Source organism: Corvus moneduloides, chromosome 2 (genome assembly GCF_009650955.1).
Source record: "Corvus moneduloides isolate bCorMon1 chromosome 2, bCorMon1.pri, whole genome shotgun sequence".
Classification (NCBI taxonomy): Eukaryota; Metazoa; Chordata; class Aves; order Passeriformes; family Corvidae; genus Corvus; species Corvus moneduloides.
In genome coordinates, this window is record NC_045477.1 from 107,739,305 (window position 1) to 107,754,392 (window position 15,088).

Sequence of the window (15,088 nt, forward strand, 5' to 3'; positions counted from 1 at the left end):
AGCTTTACTTACTGTCAAGCAACTTTGAGCTGTATCAAGCACTAATCAGGCAAGAAAAATTCTTCATGTATTACCTCAAAATATTGCTGGCTTTCCAGCAGTGAAATTGGAGTAGACTAAACAATTTAATAATATTCCTTCCAGAAGATGAAATTGGACTCAGCAATCTAAACTGTCACAAAAATACATTTAAAAAATTCTATGCCACTTATTTACACAGCCCCTCTTGTGTATCACAGAATGGGTCAGGTTGCAAGGGAACACCAGTGGGTCATCTGGTCCAACCTCCTGCTCAAGCAGGGTCATCCCAGAGCACAAGATTGTGTCCAGATGATTGTGGAGTATCTCCAGTAGGGGAGACTCCACAACTTCTCTGGGCAATCTGTTCCAGTGCACAGTCACCCCCACAGTAAAGAAATAATTAACTTAACTGTAATAACACATCTCATTCATGACCTCTCAAGACAAGGTCAACCTTCTGAAGAAGCTGAGAAAGACACTTTAGAGATTGGGAGCACAGAAACATTAAGACTAAGGTCAGCGTGGCACCTATTAGATGACTTCTGATCGAAGGTACATTTTCCTCACATGACTTTGCCCTTCCCTCTCACTGCAGGTTTATACCAGCAGATCATTTTGGACAGTACAGCTACACATGTAGTTACTCCTTTGCTGAAATCTGCCAAAATGGACTGAATTCGATTCCAGGTACTATGACCCCTGGCAGTAACTTCAGACAGGCAGGTGAGAGCAAGGATGAAGAGATACCCTTAACTAATTCCAGTTAGATTTTCCATACAGCTCTTGATCTGCTGCCAAAAGACAGAGAAAAACAATGGGGATGGAAAGGGCAGGAAACATTACTGATTTCTTGCCTTCTTGCTTCTGCTCCTTTCATACTTCCACTGAGAGTTCTGTGACACTAGTCACCTTGTTCCTTACTCACCTAACACCAGCTGTGAAAATTCTCACTGAGAAAAAATTATTCTGGTTAATAAAGAAATTAATTAAAATATGACTCCTCTTCTTCAAAATCTCTCTTCCTGACAAATTTTTATGGGATGAGAATAGAAAAGCTCAAACAGTTTGACAGAAAAGCCTTACACTACAGAATCCTGACAAGCAGACCCCAGAGTAGCAAAGGGATTACACTGAGGGATACCCCCCTTCATGCTATTTCCCTTCTTTCTAAGGTAGATAGTTGTTCATTATAAAGCACAGCGGCCATTAGTTAAAGAGACACTATCATCTGATCAACAAACATCCCTAAAGGCAAGAGGAAGACAAAGCATTCAGAATACACACATGCAAGACAGAATTTTGTGAGTATGACAGAAGAAACACTAAATACATAGTTTAGACCTACAATCATCACAGAAGCAAAGACTACTTTACTTAGCAGTTAAACATGAAGTGCTGCAGCAGCCAATATATTAGTATCACTAAACAGGAGCATGTATCTATCAATAACACAAACAGCAAATCTAGTTCCAAGATTTTTACAAGCACACAAAAATTAGAGATCATCAGAAGTCCTCCTAACAGCATTAAATAAAACACATTCCTGGAGATACTATGAACAGGCAAAAATTGTTTCCCAGTGATTTCTATTAGCTTTAAGCTACATAAATAAAATTCAACAATATTTCATCCTCGTCTGCTACTCACAAATCAAATCTTCAGTCTTATCTGCATATAGCCAGCTGGATTTTAAAATTCTGCTGTAATTGAGGAGAAAAATAATTAAGCAATATTATTAGTCATCTTACCATTGTTCCCTGGTGGTTGTAATGTATCTCCTGTCAAGCTACACCATCCGACTGGGAAAATATCTCGAGAATCACACCTGCACCAATAGTCAAATGCTCCACTCCAGCCATCAAATGTAACAAAAACTTCATCTCCCTTAACATCTCCAATGGTTGCTGGGCAAATCAGGTATGGGTTCTTTCTATCTATAGCTTCAAGTTTCATTCCAACTTTAAAGCAGTTTGGCACAGGTTTTGGTGGTTCCTACAAAAATAAGCGTGGTAGAATATTTGTATTTCTATGACCTGTTAAAAAAGAAAAAACCAAACCAAAACAAAGTAACAGCCCTTTATTTTTCCTCAACATTCTTACTACTTATAGTCACTACTCTCAAAAAGTTATAGAACACATTCAAGGAAACTTACTTGTATTTCAAATTTGCGTTTGCTCCTCTGCACTACAAAAATCTTCACTCTATTCCCCCAAACATAGCTGGGATAACTAGCAAAATTCTACATGACAGAAATACCCTGATAAAAGTATTTACATAAGCAGTAGGTTGCAACCAATACATTATGTCTGGGCAGCAAGACAGCCAAGACACTAAAATGAAATTATTACATGCTAATAAAGAAGAGGTTTGCAGAGCATGGATATTCCTGGGGACTGATAACTGTCTGGTAAAAGCTTTACCTCTCAATTAATCCATGAAAAATTCATTAGCATTGGACATTATTTATAGGCCTCTGTTAACTCAGTTGGCCTTAGACCAATTCCAAGTGGACAAAAGAAAAACAAAAATCAAGTGAATGTGACTGGCATAAGCGTACCTCCACAGCAGGAGCTGTGATCTGACAGAACACAAATTACCACCTCAGCCTTAAGAACCTTATTATCCAAGCCCATCTCAGATGTGCTGCAGGCTAGCACAGATAAGCATGGCTCATCATGCCTCAGAAAATTTATACTATCTTATCTAAAAAAAATTGTAATTATATGAAGTTAACACCAAGTGACATGATTGCAGGCCTGAACCCAACTGTTTGATTTGCTGACATACTTGTCAGTATCACTCTCGGTACCCAAAAAGAAGACACTCAATAGGATAGCAGAGTTTTATCACCTCAACAAAAAATTGAACCAACAAGTCATTTTAATACTACTGTCATTTTTATATAATTTTCCATATTTCACAGTAACTTACTCAAGAGTCATATTTAAAAAACAGAATGGCTTTTTCTGCTATTTTCAACTACTTTCTCACTATATTTTAAATGACAAGTGTGTGCCCAATGAAAATGTTTAACAAAACCCTTCCAAGAACTACTGTATTCCAATGGCTCTCACTCCCCATTAATTTTTTTTACTCCTGTGCACATTCACATGAGTACAGTGCTGTTAAGAAATGTGGTATGTATTTTATCTAAAATCCATGAGACAAAAAATGAGCAAACACAATTTTCCTAAATAACACACCATACTTTGAAGACTCAGCTCAGGAAAAGAAATGGCCGTCTCTACAGACTAGAAGCAGATTCCTTTTTGTCTTGTTCCATAGCTTGTCAATCCAGTTGAAAGTCATTTTAAGTAATAGTCTTGCCTTCCCTGTCTGTGCTGCAGACAACAGGGTAATATCTTGGCGTTCACATTAAAAAATGTCACCATGGACCAATTGATAGGAAGTTGCTTACTAGAAATGCTTTTCTTCTTACCTTCTTAAAGAATGCTGCAGGTGCCATTTCAGCTCCATTTAGAGTTCTTAAGAGAAACATTGGCCAAGAGGATGCATTCATCTGGAACCCTGAGGACAAACAAAAAAACCAAACAAATGGCCCTACTTTCAGTTTGTAAAATACAATAGGAGGAAAAGGATACAGTCTGTTTCACTAATGTCTCATTCCCTTTATTTCAGACCTGGTCAGAATAGAAGTAGCTAAGAAGAAACTAACATGGTCACTGTAGGTGCAGAAAGCTGTGCTTCATTTCCATTCTGAGTGACTTGTCTGCAAAATCACTCATCATAACATCAAGTATTACAGATAAATTTCTAGGATTTAATGACATGCAAGTTCTAGTACAGAAGACTATTAGGTTGTCCCACACACTCCCTGGTCCAGTGGAACTTCCCTGGCACAAGCACCTAGCTTTCTTTTCAGGTTCTAGCTCATTTATTGAGAAGATACTTTTTTATTTTTGAGAATCTTGTTATTTTTTCACCAAACCACTGACAAAAACCAGCAATTGTTTTTTCTCCCTCCCTCATTAAAACAAATACATAAATAGCCATAACAACAAAGAATACCTAAGAGTGAACAAAAAGAAAAATTTAATAAATCATGTATCATATTGAAAAACATAAACCACAAGGTCTTTCTATTTTTCATTAACAAGTGAATAAAAATCAAAAACAACAATCAAATTTGTTTAGATGAACCACCTTATTCCAACAGAACAGAAGGTTTGGCTGAAAACATTATTTCAGATAATCTTCCCTCACAATCAACCACTTTCCAGTTAAAAGATAAAACAAAATGAACAAAAAATTCTTTTGCTTTCTTTGCTTTCCAAATGAATGTTTTAAAGTAATGAGTAAGATAACAGACATAGTGGACATTTTTTCCTGCTTCTTTAGCAGTTAGATGTCTGGAACAGTTCTGCAGAGAAACAGACATAATACAGCAAACCGGAATTTTTTCCACAAAGCAAATAGTACCATAATCTGCCAAGAGCTCATGAGTTCCCTCATAACTGACCTTTAACAATTCTCTTAAAAATCTCTAACTAGAAAGGTGAAACATAGCTGCAATTCTTCATCAGTTAAATAATTTACTCATCTAAAATTTGATTATATGCTGTAGTGGTTCTTTAGCTCATAGCTTTAAGCTATCTTCAGCTGAATAAACAGTTTTCAAGCCAGAACTACCTATGCAACACCTAAATGAATGCAAAGCTCCTATTTGATAAATGGTGTCATAATTTGGGGACCACTGAGCTGATTGTCAGGCCCGGTTTCATACCAGAGTCTTTATAAAACCTGAACACGTTATTGAAACATGATATTCCCAACTAGATAGCCCAGAAAAGATACACAAGCAAGACAGAGGAATGACAACTAAACAACAGTTTCAATTAACTTCATTTGGCCTTTAGTTGTCCTGGTAAAACCAGAGAAAATGCTATCTGCAACGTAATTTGCTCAGAACATTAAGCTCTCAACAACAAAAAGCTCACCTATGGAAAACAGAGGCTGGAACAGGAACACTTTGCTGCAATAATCACTTTCTCAAAACCCTTATGTAATATGCATAATTAAGCCCATGCAAAAGTCAGGTAGGAGGGACTATTTTAAGCTAGTTATTATGATAGAAGTGGAACATTAGTATCCAGAAGGTTCCTTACTACTAAGGAAAAAAAAAGCTGTTGGTTAAATGTCTAACAGGAGGTAATTATACACCCAATTATCTCCCAGCTTTGCCCAGGAACAGGATGCTGTAAAACTGCAAAAAAGGCTTTTTCAAAAATTTATCTAGGTATGCCAGAATGTTTGATTGCTGGAATTTAGCCTATCTCTAGAAAAATCTAGGGCAGGAGGGCCGAAAGAGTGGCACTCACATTCTCTTCTGAATAACCAGCAATTGTTCAGAGGGCAAGTAAACTTATATGCTCGGGTGCACAGAAATAGCTGCTTCTTAGGTGCTGCACTGCAGGCAGCCTGACCAAATAAGAATAAGAAACAGTATCTGAGGAGAAGGCATCAACCTTTCTGCTGATGGTCATGGAAAGTTTCTCCTCTTAACGAATCAAATGCCCCCATCACACATACCCGGAGCTGTTTTATTCATCACTCTGGTTTGGAGACACATTTTAAAAACTGTTGTGCTCCTGAAGCCGTATTTTTAACACTGTACATGTGTGCAGCTGAAGGAGCTGGTATACTCTTCCATTTTTTATACTGGTATGACTTCATTCATTATACAAGGTTATATCAAGAACTTCAGAGAGGTTAAACTGAGAAACTTCTTGGAAAGAAAGAAAAAAAAAAATAAACTTTTTCCATGATGTCAGGAATTCCCAGTGTTTTCATTCAAAACCTCTATATATCCAAAGGAGAGACGGGAAGAAAAGCCCTTCTGGGCTCAAACTGTATCTAAAGTAAGCAACATTTTTCTAGACTGGCACCCCAGTTGCATTGCTTTTCTTGTGTTTCTGAAGGAGCACAACAGCACAAAAATCTACTCTTATAACCTATGTGAAGTGTTTTAATGGTTATGTCAACTGTTCCTGTGTCTGTCTCTCTACAAGCAAATCAAGACTCATACTGTAGTGAAATGATACTTTTCACCTTTCAAACAAAAAAACTGAAAGTTGATTCCAAAGCAGGATGACAAGTTTTTTGAGAGGCTACTAAGAGGAAAGCATATCTATCCTCACTAAACCTCCAATGAGAATTCTCCGAGAATTACCAATAAAACCAAACCAGAATAGGTTCATAACCATAAGATGGAAAAGCTGCAGCAACCAACTTCTGTACACAGGTAATTTTTTATATTGAGAACATTATTTCTCACATCTTATAAAAATTACAGAAGATCACAAGATAACAGGGGAAAGAAAGAGTGTTCACATAAATTTTGGTCATTATTTTTCCTCTTTTTTAAAAGCAAAACTATGTGCAAATCATTGTGAAATCTTTAAATATTTTCATGTGTAGAAGTTTAAGCTATTGACAAATAGCTTACAAGAATGTAAGATCTACAAGAATGTAGATCTAAATATACAGGTGAATCACAGCAAAGAAAGGCGATGTCACATTTTACTACCTCTAGCAGTTTAGTCAGAGTCACCTCTGACCATTCACGAGGTAACAAGGAATTGCTTTGTAGAATTCCCTATTTATTAAACTTCCTCAATAAGACTAAACCCAAGCACTATTTCTCAGTTCGGGGAGGCATAATGTTGTCACTCATATTGCTCATGGAAGGCAAAAGAAGTTCTGCATGCTATTTCTAAGCATAAGAAAGCTATACCTTGTTCACGAGCATTCGTTGTGCTCACAAACTAACCATGACAAACTGATCTGACATTCCTGAACGTATGCTGATTTGAGGCAATGAGAATGTCACGCAGTCTAAGCCTGCAGTTTGCTAGAGCTCTGGAGTGCTGCTTTTTACTACCTCAGAGTAAAAATTCAGAGCAGAATGCTGCAACTCTGCACTAACCCACCTTATGCTGCCTGTCCCAGAACACAACCAATTTGCTCAGTGCCCAAGGAAACATCCTGACTGCCCTGCAGGGGCATGCCTCCAGCAGCCCTGCCGAGGCTTCCCAGGCCTGTAGCAGCCAGTGCCCTCTTGTAAGCTGCTCGGATGCACTGATGAGTAAAGGGGCAAGCTGGCTTTCCCCAGCTCTTTCCAAGGGCTCCCAGCGGGAGCATGCATGGCATCATGCAACAAAACACTGTATACACACTCTTAAGGCAGGCTGTATGTGAGGGAACATTTACAGAATGGGCACATTTAATATTAAGGGCCTATTAAAAAAAAAAAAACAAAAAAACCTGCTCACTCTTTCGTCAGAAGAATGAAAAAATAAGGAAAAGCCACAATTCGCTTAGCCACAACTAGTTTACTTACCTCTTTTTCAATTAAACAATGGTTTGGCGAAATGTTAATACCACTGAAGTTGCCAAGACAAAAAGGTAAATTTGACTTCCTGAAAGCAATACCCCCCCCACACTTGTTCAGAAGCTTTGTTACTTACCAAGTGGAGGCTGGAGCATGCCCCCTTTCTTTTCACAGGTCCCGATGGGCTGTATGTCCGAGGAATCCACAAGCCTCCAGAAATCATTTTTATTGTCACTTCCATCCAGCCGCAACCTTAGCCTGGCACCAGTGATTCCAATTACTGTAGCTATACAAACTGAGGTAACATTGCGAGGATCGTGGGCTTCCAGTTTCATACCAACTTTGAAATCATTCGTAGGTGGAACTCTAGACTACAATAAAAGGTAAAGGACTTTTTCTTATTGTTGTTAATATTGCTAAATTTACCAGACAGTTCAATATACAGCTTTATTCCACCTAAACATATCATAAAAATGATAAATACAAAGAAGCTTTTAAACTTGGAGTGTTTAGCAGCAAGTCAGAAAAGGCAGATGGACAACCTACCAACTGCGTAAGCTTGACTGATTTCTAAAAATATGAGGATGCTAAGAAGGTAACAAGGTAATTTTTATGAAGATACGAACGTAAAGATGGGGAGCAGTGAAGTGAATGGAATACAAGGATATTAGGAAACATGACATTCAACTCAAAAAAACCAAAACCAAAACACAAACCAACACACACATCCAAAAAAAAAAGAAAAATCCCAACCACAAGGTTTATTAGCTTTCAATTCAAAAGAAATAGCTATCCTCATTGTAATAATGTTTTGGAAATTTAAACAAAATTTGGACCCTACTGCCCTAGGCTCTACAAAAGCTCAAGTAAGAGTTTCTGCATCAAAAAAAGAGCTTACATTACAAAGAAAGAAGAGAGAAAAGGAGTTAGTGTTAACATTTTAAAGAAAGAAAACAGTACTGAAGTAATATAAAACTTCTAAGCTAAGACAAAACTGTAGCTTGTGCTTATTCATAGAGAACTGAATATAATCACAAACACACAATGAAATGTCAATTTAATTTCATTAGCACAAGGAAATGAAATGTGACAAATGCAATTTGGTCTTTGAGCAGAACTTTTTGTCACATGCTAAAGATGAACAAAAGAGTATTTTTTACTCATGTATCAACACACTACAGACAGAGATTGACTGGATTGCAGTCTGATTATTTGCCTTCTGTGGTATTGCAGGCAATGACTTCACTGATGATGTTCAAAACTTTGTATTAACACTAACTGAAATGGAATGTCTCTCACTATTCTCTTTAGTTGTCTCCTCGTTTCCAGCCTAAATTTTATTAATGGAATTTTTGGCCAACAGTATCATTTAATTTATTTTTGCACTTTGGCAAATAAAACCAAAACCTACAGCTGACCCTTTCTCAGTACTCTTTCAACAATGTACATAAGTTAAGCAGTGAAATTTTTCTTAGGAGATGATGACTATTCTCCTATCACCCTGGAAACTCTCTTCTGCAACTCTTCAGTACAAAGTTGTTTTTGAATACAGACACCCAGAACTGTAAGCAGCCTTCCCCATGACATTTAAACCCAGTAGCTACCCCATCCAGACTAAAACAGTCTGACTTCTAATACAGGAGGCAGGTTAGAATACCCAAAACCATGCACATTCACACTCACAGGACTCCTATGTCCCCTTGTGCCTGCCTGACCAGGTCAAGTGGGGATCCCAGAGCAGGCAGACGAGGTGCACCTACCTGTCTGCGGACACAGGAAAAGACTGAAGAAATCTGCTCCTGCAACAAGTGTTAGTGGTATTTTTTCTCCACCACATTTATATGTCTAAAATACATCTTGCTCTACTTGCTATATTTTGCAGGTGCACTATTTACAACACACCCTAGATCAACAGCAGGAGCCCTGGAGGAGCCTGAGCCCAAAAGCCAAGGAGATGAGCAAAACTCAGTGAGCATCTGCCAATGCTGCACTCAGACAGAAGGCTGGCTGAAAGGGGAGCCTGAGCATATTAAATTTAAAGGGCAATTCAATTTCAGGATATTGCTTCTCAGGCTGTTATTTTCTACAACCAGGGAAAGCAACTGAAATTGAGAAATTGAGGAGTTTGTTTCTTTGTTTGTGGAAAAGGTGAGCTTGTTTAAATACCAACAACTCAAGGAATTCTACTAAAAAGGTAACTCCTCCTTAAATAAAATAATAAAACCTTGCTCAGTAATAGCCTTGCTTTAAGTTCTGCTCAAACTACAAGGGACGGAGCTTTTACATTTTAAATTTTCAACTGCTTGGAAGAAAGTTTTAGGGCATTGAAATTTTAGTAGTTATTGAAAACAACTTAAAGCAACAGATAAAATACCTTCTAAATTAATACAAATCCTTTAATAAATTTCCATTAGCTGTCTGTGTCTGCGTCTTAATTTATGGTAGAGGCTTTAATTTATTGTTCTCCAAGTAATTTTTAATTACTACAAAATTTAAACTTTTAAAATTCCCACAGGTCACCAGTTCTGGGTATAACTGTCAAATTAAGTTTCTCACTACTCTTTATTTTCTGGCTGGCCAGCGCAGCGTATTTCTTTGCATTATACAGAGTAATAGTGACACGTACAATTCATGTGTAACCCAATAAAAGTCAAATGAGTCCTATACAAAGCAGAAGCACTTTAGGTTCTAAAATTTGCAAACATTATGTAGTGAGAGGATCTAGCTCTACACTAATCACCATTGCATATCACTTTCTACTTAAAGGTCGACTCTTCGAAAAACTGAAAATCTGCATATGTAAATTGTTTTGAATTTACTATGCACATAAATTAAAGTTCTTCTTTCCAACTCACACACTCCTTAAGCAATTCAGGTCACTTGGATTTATCTCAGTCAATGCATGTCACCTAAGCATCTCCCTTCAAGGCATTATCTGGTTGCTCAGTTCAGACTTGAGCATTTCTAGGGAAGAGGAAGATACAAGAAAGGCACATGGAAAGGCTTTTGAGCAGCTTTCTGCAGTAGTTACATTCCTTGGGAGCATATACTCTGCTCATGGTGGCTTATGGTCTGTGAGTATGGCATTTACCCAGAAAGAGCCAGGAATATGCTGCTGCCTGGCATTAACCTCAGAATGATCCAGGGACATCCTACCACTCTCTGTCGCTACCCAGGAGGAGTTTGAGGTGTCTGCCTTGTGAAAAACACATACTGTGAAATTAATTTCTGGAGCTCCACTCAGAGCTATGGACACCAGTGGTTTTAGCCACCTCTCATTGAAAGCAGTATGTGAGGGGCTCTTTGCCCTTTATCCTCATCTGCAAAGAGCAAGCTGAGATTCAAGATCTAGCATGAGGAAATGCTACCATCTGTGTTGCTCTCTCCTTATTCTCCATTCCTGCAACTGCTTCAGACTCACTGAGTGATGGTTCCTCTCCTTCTCAGACTATTCAATTTGTGCTGCTTCTTATTTGGCCCCCACTGGAGGCCAGTATCATTTACAGTACAATCAGACCACCAACAGGCCCTAGAAAACAATTTCTGAACATGCCCAAGCCACTAGACTAGACATGCACTGCTTGTCACACCTATTACACTTCTATGAACCTGAACAATCCAATTCCTTAGCAACTATCTTCCTAACACAGTGAGGGCATACAGACCAAAATGAATCCTATTTAACTTTACGGAGACAAGATATACCTCAGCTTGGGAAAACAGAGAGAAAGATGCCTAAAGAGATCGACTCAGTCTCCAGAGGGCTGAATAACTGGAGGTCATTAGCTCACACAAGATGGTAGATTTAAACCTCATCTGCAAATACATACCAGACCATCAGGTGAGGGGGATCAAACTTGTAAGGTACAGTGTAATATAAAATAATACATTAAACACCTCCATTATAAATCCAGTATTTCCTCTGTTTTCCCATATATTCCCCTTGATTTTTTTTAACTTTAGTTTCTTTTACTCCTAAGTAGAAAGCACTCTGTTCAGAAAGAGATAAAATTAAACATATTAGAGATCCAGGAAAAAAGCAGTCACTAAACTCTACTACAGAAACATCTCACAGCTAGACAGAACTGAAAGAAATCTTTCAAAAATGGGGCAGAGGAATGACTCCTCTGACAATCAGCCAAATTTTTAATTCTCACTAAAACCATGGTACCACTAAGATTATTGAAAAAAGTAGAAAACATTTTTGAACTCTGACAAGGCTATCTGTTTTCATTAACTAGTCTTTTTTTTTTTTTTAGAGGCAAATGGAGTTCAAAGATACAACTTTAATGAAACCCTCAAAATTTGGCTTGAGGCAGAAACCAAGAATGAAAAAACTTCCGTAGCTAGCAACTGCCAAAACTGTAAGCTACTGATAACTACAGATCAAAAGAAGTCAAATGGGAAGTCTGCAAGCAGTCTAAACGTGGAAGCTTTTCTAGGATCACCCTGTAACAGGCATACATACACACACACTTGCAAAATAGTAACTGTCATACCTGTCTGAAACAATGCAGAGGGGCAGCTACTGATTCAGTCTCTTTCAGATAATCATCCCAATTAAACTGTTCTGGAAGACACAAGGAAAAAAAAAGACCATATACACCATTTTTTAAAAGGGAACTTAAATTAAATGAGGAGTTGAGGAAAGAAAGGAAAACTATCTTGTAGAATACATTTTTTTCAAGAACAGAGTTATTCTCAAATGGAAACTCTGCCTTTGAAACACATACAGATCTCGAAGGAGCTTCAAGAGTACTGTTAATTTGCAGGGGTGAACACATAATAGGCAAAAATAATATAAACCTTCCTTCAATTTTTTTTTTTTGTGGTCCCTATGCAAAATGATCCAAGTCAGAATATCTAGATTCAATTCTCTGCATAAGATCTCCCAAGCATCCTTATATAAATCACATTAGCCTTGCTAAATCTTAGTTCCCCTAACAGCAGGGTTGATATGATAACCTTATAAGTACTGAGATGATATACATTGAAAAACACAGACACATGGATTCTGTTGAAATATATGTTACGAATACTATCCTCAGGCCACTAGAAAGCAAAATGATTAGCATAGCCTTCCAACTGCATCTTTGTCTCTTTTTATCTGAAGTCACAAATAGGTTTCTTTTTGTAGAATATCATGTTAATATGGCATATATAGGTAAATATTATGGCAACGCTAAGTAACAAAATCATAGTATTTTTTCCAGTGTTAATAGTGGCACTGTTTATGTGTATGGGCAAGTGGATTCTGCATTTGATTTAATTAGTGTTACCAGTTTTGCATGAATGGAAAAATATGAAGTACCAACATCAAAGATATAAGCAAGCATTTTAATTATTTTAATAAAAAGTGTAAAAGAAAAACTACAATGGAACAGCTGATATTTTTGTTACTAAATTATCTAAGTGAGCTCTTTTGCTTATTTTTTTGTTTGGGCAGCTGGCATCTTTCTGATGTTCCTGAAGAATAAAGCACTGATGAACCCAAAATGATGCAGTGATGCCACCCAGCGGCTCAGCAACAGCCACTCACACGGCCTACAGCAAAATCCTTGGGGATGATGGAGAGCTCGCTCCGGGTGTGCCAGTAATTCTTCCAAAAACACCACTGGGTACAGACACTTAAAACACATCTCTGGTGGTTTTCAGGAGAGAGGAGAAGCAAAGAAACAATCAGAAAATGGCAGCATTTTCCAGCACTCGCACACAGCTTCTCTGAAGGATGTGTGGTGTCTCAAACCCAGAGACCGCCTGCAGTAGCACAGCATTCAGCTGACAATATCAAGTGCCTCAAGCAAAAGGGAACCATCCCCTTGGGCTACTGAGATCCTGGGTTTTGTTGAAACAGACTCAAAAGTGTACAAGTCATTTGTCCTTGGCACTGCAGAAGCCATGTGCTTGTTAGCTATGTGAGAAATTAGTAACAAGTCAGTAAAATCTTAAAAGCTGTTAATTTGGTGGTCTGGAGTATGTGTAGGCTGGTAACAAAGACACTTCTACACAACGTTTTGGAATTCTGCCCATTTTGAAATGAAAATTTTATTCACACATTTATATAGTAACACTGATTCTGTATTACTTACAAAAGGCAGGACACAGTAACTTAAGCATATATTAGATATTTGTATTTCAGGAAGGCAGAAATGGCTCTTCAGAGCTTTGTCCAGAAAGCGGCCTCCAGATTTGTAGCTCTTTTCATTAACAGGCCGAGGAGGGCTCAAAAATTAAATATTATGAACTGATAGCAAGATTTTGTCTCATAAAAATTCTTCTTAGAGTCTAATAATAAAGTTGCCACTTCAGTTGCCTTCTGATTTACAAAAAAAAAAAAAATTTTTTTTTAAATCAGAGTTTACCTTAGTAAAGTACCTAATTCAACAAAACTAAAGCTAGTCAAACTAAAACATTAGTTGTGTCCCAGCTGTCTCAGATCTAACATGATGTAAAAGCTGTAGTCATGCATCACAGCCTCATTGTGTTAAGGACTGTACAAATATAGATACTTCAGTGACATTGCATTTACCAGGAGAAACCCTCATTCATCTCCTCCAAAAAAATTATATAGTAACACAGTAATTTCCCAAATTATTTCAATTATAATAACAGGACAGTAAATTTGGTGGGATGACCAAAAATACACAGGGAAAGAAACAGTTGGTTGTTTTTTTTTTCAAGAGAACATTTACTAGAAAGACACATAAGGTAACACAAGCAGCCAGCTGCAGATAAAAGCCAAGATGAAAACAACATTGCCTAGCTCTTTGTTTTAAATCCTAGCTATCAAAAGCTCTTGCATCAAGCTGAAATGTCCTGGAGTTTAAATTAGAAGCTCTCCACCTGTGAAGATACACTGTATTAAATTAGAGCCAAGCTCTCAGAGATGGTGCTAATTATCATTTAATTACTGCAGTCACAGAAAGAGGAGACACATGTATGTGTGCAACATGTAAGATGCATCTCTAGAAAGATAATCACTTTGAAAAAGTATCTACACGAAAGCTTCTCTGTATTCTCAGTGTGCACAGGTAAAGAAGCAACTGTATTATACATATTTCTAATTCTAAAGATGCTGAAAATATTCAGCTTCTGACAACAAGAAATCCTGAAGAAAATTAGCTCACACTAAATAATTTAATGTGCATTTCTCTTCACACTCTGCAGGCTGAATTAAAAAGCTTAAGAAAAGACCATTATGCAACAAGCACAACTTTATAACCCACCAGGAAAGTGAAAACTAGACAGAAAAAGAAAATTTTATGCTGAAGAACAAATCAGCATATACTGGAAATGGGAGGGAACAACACAAAACCCACACCAGAAGGTAACTAGAGTCTTTTGTAAATGAAAAAAATATTAGTTTTTAACCAGCATAGGAATGAAGCTCTTAAACAGTGATTCAAAATAAGCAGCAATTGCAAAAAAGCCTGACTAATTTAAAAATGGAAGGACAGAGTTTATGTCACAGTTGCTTGCATTACTGGCCCTGACCCATGGGTCAATGACCCTTGATGCTCTCTGCAATGCTGTATCAATACCCTATCACTTCTTGTCAAACCTGCCAATCCCAAAGTAACTCAAGCAAAAAGGGACCCCAGGAGGTATCTAGTTCAGCCTCCTGCTCCTCCAGGGTTCCATCAGACTCAATGTGAAGATTTTCCCATCAAGGAGGAATTTCTTATGCTCCAGCCAGTATTTGTCACTTCTCCTTT

General features: G+C 37.6%; 1 protein-coding gene across 6 annotated transcripts in view; it reads right to left on the reverse strand.

Moving 5' to 3' along the window:
- The window catches only part of SCML2 (Scm polycomb group protein like 2), a 73,990-nt gene that overhangs the window by 35,663 nt on the left and 23,239 nt on the right, over window positions 1-15,088 (reverse strand). For 5 of the 6 annotated variants that reach the window (XM_032100743.1, XM_032100742.1, XM_032100740.1 and 2 more), the window contains 4 exons: window positions 11,873-11,943; window positions 7,510-7,744; window positions 3,462-3,550; window positions 1,770-2,013 (listed from right to left, as the gene is read on the reverse strand). In XM_032100743.1, coding sequence (XP_031956634.1) covers window positions 1,770-2,013; window positions 3,462-3,550; window positions 7,510-7,744; window positions 11,873-11,943 — 639 coding nt within the window. The remainder of the gene's footprint in view (window positions 1-1,769; window positions 2,014-3,461; window positions 3,551-7,509; window positions 7,745-11,872; window positions 11,944-15,088) is intronic. The other variant, XM_032100744.1, reaches the window with a different exon arrangement.